General features: G+C 41.9%; 2 protein-coding genes across 4 annotated transcripts; one reads left to right on the forward strand and one right to left on the reverse strand.

Moving 5' to 3' along the window:
* Positions 1–3,063: 3,063 nt before the first annotated feature.
* Positions 3,064–4,840, forward strand: junb (jun B proto-oncogene). Of its 2 annotated transcripts, XM_045695721.2 has the most exons (2): positions 3,064–3,222; positions 3,472–4,840. In XM_045695721.2, exon 2 carries the CDS (start codon positions 3,510–3,512, stop codon positions 4,407–4,409), a length of 900 nt encoding a protein of 299 aa, XP_045551677.1. In that variant the 5' UTR covers positions 3,064–3,222; positions 3,472–3,509; the 3' UTR covers positions 4,410–4,840. The 2 variants fall into 2 exon arrangements, with proteins under 2 accessions (XP_045551677.1, NP_001133373.1); NM_001139901.1 differs by having other exon boundaries at positions 3,090–4,840.
* A 1,246-nt stretch (positions 4,841–6,086) lies between these two features.
* Positions 6,087–10,488, reverse strand: prdx1 (peroxiredoxin 1). Of its 2 annotated transcripts, none has more exon segments than NM_001140823.2 (6): positions 6,087–6,673; positions 7,204–7,334; positions 7,582–7,704; positions 8,272–8,425; positions 9,361–9,484; positions 10,422–10,488. In NM_001140823.2, coding segments are annotated over 5 exon segments (594 nt in total). In that variant the 5' UTR covers positions 9,464–9,484; positions 10,422–10,488; the 3' UTR covers positions 6,087–6,590.
* Between the last annotated feature and the right edge of the window lie 202 nt (positions 10,489–10,690).

The following is a 10,690-nucleotide window of genomic DNA, read 5'->3' on the forward strand; positions in this document are numbered from 1 at the left end:
GATTAACACCACAGGGCTCATGCATGCTCACACACACGCCTGCATCACGCTCACCACCGTGAGTGATTAACACCACAGGGCTCATGCATGCTCACACACATGCCTGCATCACGCTCACCACCGTGAGTGATTAACACCACAGGGCTCATGCATGCTCACGCTCACCACCGTGAGTGATTAACACCACAGGCCTCATGCATGCTCACACACGCCTGCATCACGCTCACCACCGTGAGTGATTAACACCACAGGGCTCTATGGTTTTACTGTCTTTTTCTCCCGCATTTTACTTCCCATCTTTCACCTTCCTCAGAAAGCAAATGAAATCTGTCATCCTAAATTACCCTCACTCAACAAAAATGACGAAATTGCCTGTATGAGCTGTGAACTGTGTGTGTGTTTTGGGCATGCGTGTGATGTGTGTATGTCTGTGTGAGAGAGAGTATGGGCTCAAGTGAGTCTGTGTGCTTATGCATGTGATGAGTGTGAGAGAAAGAGAGAGAAAGGGGGAAAGAAGGGTATTCTATTTGTGTTCAGGAGAAATCTTGTCTCGAAATAAAGTGCTGAAAATACCTGTTTTCTAATGAAATATTGAATACATTTTTGAGTCAACGGAAGCAAAACAAGTATCCATGTCTATCTTAATAAACCAGAAACAGTGCACTTCTGTGACCACTTCACAACTCACTCTGTCATTATTCGGCCTATAACTAGATTGAGTAATTACTTAGTAATAACCACTCACTAAGTAGGACCCCTAAAAAATGGCACACCATGTCACAGATCATAGATCACAATGAACAAGATCCCTATTGATTTTTGACAATCTTGTTGACCTTTTAATGAATGAGGTCAGACTGGTCAGTGACCTCTCTCAAGTCAAGAGTTATTCATTATTTTACTATGAGTGTCTTTATAGTACAAACAGTGCGCTTACTCATTAATTTACCTAGACGAAATATAACCATAACATTTGTCTGTAAATAATTAACACATTTTACTCATCACTTTATGGCCATAATAAATTAATAATATCTTAGAGGACGCACTGAACCGATGATTTCAAGTCCAATCATAATACAAGTAAGTCATCGATTATTGGCTCTAAGTATTTTCTACTTAAGCTATCTTATCTATACATTGCAAGGTCTGTGGTCAAATTGTTGTCAGGAAATTTGTCAGTGCGTAATTGACATATGTCATATTTCTTGGCATATGACAAATTGTCATACCAAAACTGAGTACACAGAAAGAGGGAAATTATATTAAAACATTCGTACTGAGCACATTTGGTTGTTCCTGGCTGCCAAAAATCTGATTGTAAAAAATAAATAAAATAATAAAAAACAGTATTTACGGCTGGAAGGAAATTACAATGGAAGTGTTTTTAAGAGTTATTGCCAGAAAACGTTCTGTTCCCATGATGGGCATACAGGTATAGAAAACATGGTAGACTGCTACTCCACCTGAGGATATGGGTGGAAGGTTGGGACGAGTCGAACATGGAGATAGAACTTGGAGAACTAGGGGCGCGTGGGCGGTTGCCTGCCTCGTTCGATTCGACCGTTCTTCTATTCTGGATGAGAGAATGATTCAGACCTCATTACCATACTCAGGAGACAGAGACGTCTTTCTCCTCGAACCAAAAACAGGTGTTCGGGTAGAGGGGTCTCCTACTCTGTTGTTTTGTTTGCTACCATGGTTTCTCAAGGTAAAACTCTACCTGAGGCCAAATAATAGCTGTTTGTCAGCTAATATTATAATACATTTAAAAGTCTGGCGTGGCCTTTCCATGCGTAAAATACCAAAGGTATTGGTATACAAAAAAAGCCTAAACCACACAAAGTGTCATCGTGATGCTTACAGCAATTAATACAACATAAAATAAAGCTGCTTGGCCTCTGTCTCTGGGTAAAAGGGAAAAATAAAGACTCAAAAAGGTTGATTGTAAGAATAAAAAGCATCCCAAACTTTTTTTCAGGTTTCATCGTTATGGTGTCAGCAATTCTTCTGATTTGGATATTCTGGACATAACTACTTTTCCACCCCATAATAAATTCATAAGCATTTGGCTGGCGTCACCATGCGTAAAATGAAAAGGAAAGACTCCAATACTTGACAAATAATAGGCCTACTGGCCTATGTGGGCCACAACCACTTTTTCACATGTGATCGTGATGGTGCCAGTGTTATTCTTGTTCTGAATAAACTATTCTGGACATATCGCACTACCTTGACACTCTAGCCTCTGCTCTCCTCCACATCCCACCCTCCCTCTGCTCTACTCGGAGTATAGTACGGCTACTCCGCCTCTTCCCGCATGGAGGCCTGCTCCTGGAAGCCGTCCAACCTGGGAGTGGCTTCCCGCTTTTCACATGGAGCAGGAACTGATGCGCCAGGATAACCAAATATGGACTTGCTATCAATTTCGTTGCCATGACTCAGCCTTGCGCCTTATCAATCGAACACTATTGAACACTGTGTGGATACAAGGCGATGGGAAGGGGAATTTGGCTACTGTTCAACAAGTTATACAATGACATTGCATAGGCTAAATAGTCGTGTTCTTAGCCTGAGGAAGACCTATAGTTTTCTTAGGTAAATGACCCAACCTGATGTAATTGCAAGGCAATCTTCAATCAGCTAAATGTGTCAGTGATATTTTCTTATATGGACCCTAATAGGCACAAAATACATGTAGCCTATCAATACATGTAGAGTACTCAAATGTATCAATATAATATTATAACCAACTGGCAATGCCCCCTTCATTACGGTGTTATAAAGATAGCCCTCAAGATTATATCCACATCAATATATGAAGTCAAAATGAATCCGAAAGTGGAGGTTCGACGCAAATAACACTACCATTTAACCCAGATAGAGGTATAAAATCATTTACGTAGCCTATCACTTTCCTCTCTCTCAAGTCTTGTTTATCTCAGCAGTTCCTGGCAACAACGTCATCGAGCATCTGACGTTTCAGGGCGTGGAACAAGCGCTGGCCAATCGGTGCGTTTCTTGCACTATAAAGTGTATAAATTGCCTGTATCGCATGAACACTGGTAGAGCACGAGTTTAAACCAGCGAGAAAACAACTAACATTCCAGTTCGCAAAGAAATATCAACGGGACGAAAGACTGTGTGGAATCCAATAATTAGTCACCGGACATCAGTTTGAATACAACTGTCAAGAAAAAAAACCCGACGACTATTGACTCGGTACAGTACAGTTCCACTATTTTGGAAGTTTTGCTCTGTTCTACATTGATAACTTTGGGCTTGATTATATTATACCTTCTGCGGAAACGTTTGGTTGCTGAAAAGACATTCGAGAGGGCTTGCCCTTTTTTGGACTTATAAATTCAGCTACTACACTGAAGAATTCCAGCAATATTTGAATAATGTCCACAATAATGGAACAGCCTTTCTATCATGACGACTCGTTTCTTTCTGCTTATGGTCATTCAGGCGCTGCCCTGCACGACTACAAGCTCCTCAAGCAGAACATGAACTTGAACTTCGCCGAGAACTATCGGAACCAAAGCCTCAAGGCTCAGCTGCGCAACGAGAGTGAATTCTATCCGATCGGGGGCGCATCAGAAGTCGGCTCGCTGAAGCTCGCCTCTCCTGAACTGGAGCGATTGATCATCCAGAACAGCAACGGTGTCATCACTACCACACCGACACCTGGGCAGTACTTCTACAGTAGGGGAATCACAGAGGAACAAGAGGGCTTCGCGGACGGGTTCGTTAAAGCTCTGGACGACCTCCACAAGATGAACCAGATGCCGCCACCGAACGTGTCCATCGGAACCGGTGGAGTCTCCACGTGCACTGTGGCCTCCACCGTGTTTGGTTCCTCCATGCAGCCGGAGCACCTGGAGTACACCACCCTGAACAGCTGTGGCCCTCACACTAACCTCACACCAGCAACCAGCAGCTACCCCTCCACCACCATCAGCTACCTGCCTCACCACCAGTACCAGCACCACCAAGCCGCGGCGCACCCATCCCACCACTTCCAGCACTCGCTAGCCGGAGCAGGCCTACACGCACAGCGATATTCGGGGCTGAAAGAGGAGCCCCAGACCGTCCCAGACATGCAGAGCAGCGACGACGAGTCAGCTTGCGGCATGTCCCCAATCGACATGGAGAACCAGGAGCGCATCAAGGCCGAGCGCAAGAGGCTCAGGAACCGCCTGGCAGCCACCAAGTGCCGGAAGCGCAAGCTGGAGCGCATCTCGCGCCTGGAGGACAAGGTGAAAATTCTGAAGACAGACAACGCCGGGCTCTCCAGCACAGCTTCCGTCCTACGCGAGCAGGTAGCTCAACTCAAACAGAAAGTTATGACACACGTCAGTTCTGGCTGTCAACTCATGTTGACGTCCAAGATCAAGTCGTTTTGAAAACTATAAAATGATGGACTATAAAATAAACACTGGACAATAATAGGGAATACATTTGTTTTCCTTTGTTAAAGCAACCAGAACTTACTGCACTGTTGGGACAGCAATTGAGTGAACTACCATTTATGTGTTTTCATGTTGAAAATATTCAAAAGTTGGTTATTTTTTTTGCATTGTTTATTGGTTTCCAGGGTATGATGGACATGGGAAACCGCGTGCACAATAATAAGACTAATAACACTCGGGGCATTCTGAACAAGTTATATACAGTGTCCTCTAGTTATGGCTTTGCCTGTTTACATTTTTTTTTATTAATTTGAACTGTCATTTGTGAAATGCATTCCATTTATAAGTTATTGTTTTAAGTCAGGTTGATCCTCACTGTCTTTTTTACTTGTACAGTATATATTTAAGTAAAATCTTAAAATTGACCCTCGCCTATTTTACATTGTATCCTTTCTACACAACTACATTGACATTTCTCAAACCAACGAACGCTGTAGGCCTATGAATTAGATATAGCCTATATTACATTTCAGCTGTAGTGTTCATGACAAGCTTTAGTGTTAACATATGAGTAGAAGTAGGTGTGTTGTTTACATGGATATATAATTACATTGAAATTTCCCACGCTAACCAGTAAATTATCATCAGGAACGGTTTCTGTTTTTAATCAACCAACACAGGAACGGGGCTTGACGTACAAGACGTGCCCGCGTTGTGTTGTTTGCCCTCTGACGTACATACGTATTCCAAAAATAGTATTTTTTTGGAATTACACGTCACAGCAGGGGGAAGATTTCCGTGAACCCCCACCTACATTGCCCGTCAGTAGAGCGGCGCGTTTTCGAGAGACCTTACTACTAGACCATACCGTGCGTGTGAAGAGACGTTTGTCAATGGCAAGCTTTTAAAGACGGGGGGAGTTTCCCTTGTCAGCCACCGCAGCGTTCAAGTTCCCAAAACAACCCTATGCGAAACTAATGTCGAGATAAAAATACATGGGTCAATTTTCCAGCAAAGCAAACGATGTCCTTTGCTGATATGAGAAAGGAAACTGAACATTGATAGGCTACGTGGGAGTAATTTTCTGGTCTTTGAACATTCAAAGTTTAATGTAAACTAAGCAAATAGCCTTGGCAATAAGTTAAACAGGAAACGTGTAGGACTAATGTAGACCAAACGAAGGCCATATCATTGATATCAGCAGAGCTCGAATAAAGATATCTTAATTCAACTCCATCCAAAGGAAGACAGCCATATTACAGATCTTAACGAGAGCTAGGCCCTAGAACATATCCTCTGAACAGTTAGCCAATGATCTAGGGAAGGCAGGGTAGAGGTTGGATGCAGAGAGCAGTAGGTTCTTTGCATTTATTTGGAGACCAACTAGGACAGCCTTATTGATATCAACTCTATACAAAAGGTGTCATCTGATGACTGACAGCGCTTTTATAACGCAGCCAGCTTCAAGGAATCCAATCTAGGGTGCAGGACATCCTACTGATTAAGACTGTGCTGGGAATTCTCCACATTACACAATCTTACAAAATCTTTATTATATCACCACCTACCATTGTTGAAGCAGATCTGTCAACGGACTTAGGAGAGAATCTGGCAAAGTGGCGATAGAGCTCCACCTAGTGGTCAAAACTAAATTTCACACATGACAACAAACAACCTCCACTTAGTTTTATTTTTCAGACAAAAACACTGCCAACATGTAAATCATTATTTTCCCATTTGTTGTTATTAATGTCCTGTGATAGTAGACTGAGTAGTTAACAATTGTTAAGTACAAAATATTCCATGCTTTTTTCTAACACTTGAGAAAAGAGTACAAACAAAACATACTTTCAGTGCTTGGGACTAGAATAAACTTTCCACCAGTAGCTTATTTGTCATACAGATACAAGATTTTGTAACAATGTCAAGATAGAAGAGTGGGAGTCTAACAAATTCTTTAATACTTAAGATGTATACGTGTGGGTTGGACACCAAGAGACTGCAGCTAAAGGGAGGACTTCCCATCTAAAGGTAAGTGCTAGGACATCTCAGGAGAGACTGAGCGTGGGTCGGAAATGGCACCCTATTCACTATAAAGTGCACTACTTTTGACCGGGGCCCATATGCACTATATAGGGTGCCATTTTGGACACACCCGGAGGCTCTGTTGTGTTGTCACTGTTTGGAGAAGAACTCCTTGCTCTTCTGGATGTCGGGGACGATGGTGTCCCTGCCTGGCTTCCAGCCAGCGGGACACACTATCACAGGAAGAGAGGGACAAGCCCAGGATGAGTCACACTGACATGGAATATTCCAACAATTCTTAACCAATGGTAAAAACTCCATGTTTTCCAAACACATTCCACATGTTTGAAAGTGACCTCCCATATAAAAAAAATAATAAAAAAAAAAGAGACTAATGAAATGGTATTAGGTGTTGTAAAGAGAAATGATAGCTTGCTCTTAACTGAATGACTTCATGGCAAAAAAAAAAAAAAAAAAAAAAAAAAGTGTTGGAAGTGTCCTGTGTGCATAACAATAAGACTAGATCCAGATGCTGCAGGGCTCTACACATACTTTATTAAAAAAAGATCTATAAATAAATAAACACATACATATTTTTAGAAAGAGCCCACGTGTCAAAAAAATATGGACACAAAAATTCTAGGTCCCACAGGTAAATATTTTACAGCATATGCGAGTAAAGTGGTCCCACTGTAGAGCCCTGTGCTGGTTCTTGAAGTAAGAACTAGGAAGCAAAAACATGTAAAACCTGCTAATCGCTTACCCTCTCCGTATTTGTCTGTGTGCTGGAAGGCCTGCACCAGACGCAGGGTCTCATCCACAGAGCGGCCCACTGGCAGGTCATTGATGGTGATCTGCCTCAGGATGCCCTTGTCGTCAATCACAAACAGACCCCTGAGAAAGAGTGAGGGAGAGAGGAAACAGTGAGAGGGTCAGAAGGCCACATGGGGCATCTGAGACTACATGCTTGAATCAATATTCAATACAAGTCAAATCAAAAAGTCACCCAACATGAAAGTGAATCAAATGCAAAATATACACATTCATTTAACAACCTTTAACAACACTAAAATTCAAATGGCACCTTGTATACAGAGGTTTCACATACACACTACTGACGGCAGTGTCGTAAATAACTGACCTGTAAGCGATGCCCTGGTCCTCCTTCAGCACTCCGTAGTCTCTGGAGATAGACTGGGTGAGGTCAGCCACAAGGGGGATGTTCATTGGTCCCAAACCACCCTGCTTCCTGGGGGTGTTGATCCTATAGGGAGGGAGCGAAAGGGCACAATGTCATCATATCAAACTCAAATACAGCCCTTGTTTACGCTTCATTAAGGATGTAGTGAGCATCACATAGTAACAAAGTCAAATTAAGAATTCTGAAGACTGACATTCACACAGTAATAGTCAAAGTAAATGAACAATTCATGCAAATGTAAACTACATAGGATTCTAAAACCCCTTGTTGGATTGAGTCCAGTGAACGTTAGTTCTTCTAAGAGCTATGGCACTTATCACCACTAGGCAGTACAGCTGGCAGAGACGAGATAGGCATTTGAGTACACTCCCATGCTCTGGCTGTTTAATTTATACATTTTTATTTTACATTTTTTACAATTGGCAGATGGACAACTGGAAAGTATCTTTCACTGACAGAAATGCACAGGTACATTTGTTATCAGTTGAAATAGGTCAGCCTCTTGACCATTCTGATCAAGGTTCTGTCAGGTGCAGGAATATTCAACCCTACTGTATGTCTCCATGCCTTTAAAGTTCACGTCAACAGAAATGACAAACTCAATGCTCAAAAGTCTTATCCAGTTCTTACCAGGCCAGGTGGCTGAAGTGAGAGTCTGTGGAGGCGCCGATGACCTCACAGCCGATCTTGCGGAACTCCTCAGCCTGGTCACTGAAGGCCACGATCTCAGTGGGGCACACGAAAGTGAAGTCCAGCGGGTAGAAGAAGAACACCACGTACTTCCCTGGAGGGGACACATGCAGGAGAGGAGTCAGAAGTGTGTGTGTTTGGGTACATGTTGGCCTAGTCTCTTGGGACAGCAAAAACACAGAGTAGCCGATTTGGCTCCAGGTGCCAGTAGTGTATTCACTACTCTATAGCCTATTCTTCTGAAGATATGTACTTGCATCCTGGATGGTGACATAAGACAGTTACATTCTAGCCAATCAGAATATTAACTATTCTGTACCCTGCACACACACGGCTGACTGGCCTTGTTATAACTGGCATCATGAGTAGTTCTGCATGGTTGTTAAAGACAATAAAGACCCTTAGCTCAGTAGTTAGTCTGATTAATCAGGCTGTAAAAACAAATTGGTATATAGAGCCTGTGACGTGAAAATGTGTGTAAATGGTCATTTCAAGCCAGAATGTTGAATAAAATTACATTTAAACTTGCTCTACCTGTTGTCTGTGCGGTTTGTCCTTCAGCTACTCAAATTTAGACAATATCCAGAGTAGTGTTATTAACCCGACTTTCAGTACACTGGTCTGTATAACTATTTGTACCTCCGATTTTAAATTTCAATACTGACGCAATTCGCGTGTGACAAACACTTGCACAATACGGCCGAGTCTAACCAAACCAGGCCAAAAGGAAAACACTGCCAGCTGGTTGCGAGGAAACGTGCTGTGGTCCGACTACTTTCGGTTACATTTGGACCTACCACCAAAAGTACCAACAGCAAGTACAACCAGTAAAGTAACCTCAAATATAATTGTATACAACATTCTGGCTTGCATAGACTACTGCCTCCTTTGACATCGGCTTCTTTCAGACTGATATCCATGGAGTAACCATGGTAACATTGATGTTTCAGCAACTTTTTAGTTAGAAGGTAACCTGTAAACTGACCTGCAAATAAAATGGTCATTTAGAGAAAATCATAAAGTCCTTACCTATGTAGTCAGACAGCTGGATATCTTTGAACTGTCCATCCACCACAGCAGTGGCTTTGAACTGTGGGGCCGGCTGGCCTATCTTAGCATTTCCAGCAGACATGGTGGTGACAGTGACAGCTCCCTGGGAAAGACAAACGACCCAGCCAGGAGAAAATCAACAGTGAATCAATACAGTTTGGAACTTCGTCTCAATATGCCAAAGCAAATAGGGTGGAGTCTAGTAGGCTATGGGCCAGGAGCCTCGCACTCCTTTTAAAGAAAAGTAAATCAGTCATACAAAGTAATACAAAAATTCAATCAAAAGTGACAGAATAATGCTCAAAGCTCCAGGTTTTTTTTTTTTTCTTTTTACACGGATCTTAATTCTACTGCAGTGTTGTACTACCTACCGTGCTGTACAATGCTGCAGGATCAACTTGCCAATACCAAGCCTAGTCACATGCAAGTCAGTTGTTCTCAAGGCTGTGCGTGAGAACAAAGGTTTTACAGTGTAGCCTTAAACCTTGCCTAATGAAGACATTTTATACTCGGTTGACATTCAACGGTCCTTGTCAAAGAATTTTGAGTCATTAAATTAGTAACTTTTCACTCAAGTGTCGGGATATTTATTACTACATTGTTGGGTTTGGAACTAACCTTTACAGTGAAATGCTTTTCTTGTTATTGAGCACGTGACAAACTTGAAACTATATAATGCCTATAAGATTGTTAAATATACATGTTTAACAATGAAACAATTCAATAGTATTGTATGCATTCATTTAGTAGCCATCTATGCAGCTAGTTACATTACAACTAGCTAGCTAATTGGCTAACAAGGTGCCAATCCCCCACCAAACTGTTCAAAGGGACAAAGAACCAGTTAGTAAAACAGAGGCCACAAGCCACAAGTACACGGAGGATTGACCCACAATGCCTAGCTAACGTTAGTTGTTAGCCGGTTTCTTTTGTCTGCAACTCTTTGCAACCACAGCAAAAGTAGCGACATATTAGCAGCTGAAAATACACTAAGCATAACATGCATGGAGTGATAGTCGAAGTATCTAATACATACTTACGTTTCTTGTGAAAGGACTAAAGAGTTTGTGTTGCTGTTTACTGCAATGGCGTGAAAGCCGCTAATCCGGAAGAAAGGACTTTCCCTATACGTTTTAAAAGATTTTGTTTTCAAAATAAAAGTTGCCAGAGAAGTCGTTAAAATAAATGTCAATCGAATTAGATAGCTTGTTGTGTGATTAATTTAAATTCAAAACCCTTTCTGATATTACAATATGTATACACAAAAGTGTTGCTGTGGAATGACACCACATTATATTATACTTTTTTA

The sequence above is a fragment of the Salmo salar genome, chromosome 02 (genome assembly GCF_965601325.2).
Source record: "Salmo salar chromosome 02, fSalSal1, whole genome shotgun sequence".
Lineage (NCBI taxonomy): Eukaryota > Metazoa > Chordata > Actinopteri > Salmoniformes > Salmonidae > Salmo > Salmo salar.

Bases quoted from the DNA above. Each gene is read 5' to 3' on its own strand.
- junb (NM_001139901.1), top strand. From the start codon at position 3,405: ATGTCCACAATAATGGAACAGCCTTTCTATCATGACGACTCGTTTCTT.
- prdx1 (XM_014179684.3), bottom strand. From the start codon at position 9,463: ATGTCTGCTGGAAATGCTAAGATAGGCCAGCCGGCCCCACAGTTCAAA. The intron at 7,705-8,271 runs GTAAGAACTGGA...CCCTCCCTATAG, and splicing joins CACTTCAGCCACCTGGCCTG to GATCAACACCCCCAGGAAGC. The intron at 7,335-7,581 runs GTCAGTTATTTA...ACTCTTTCTCAG, and splicing joins GACCAGGGCATCGCTTACAG to GGGTCTGTTTGTGATTGACG.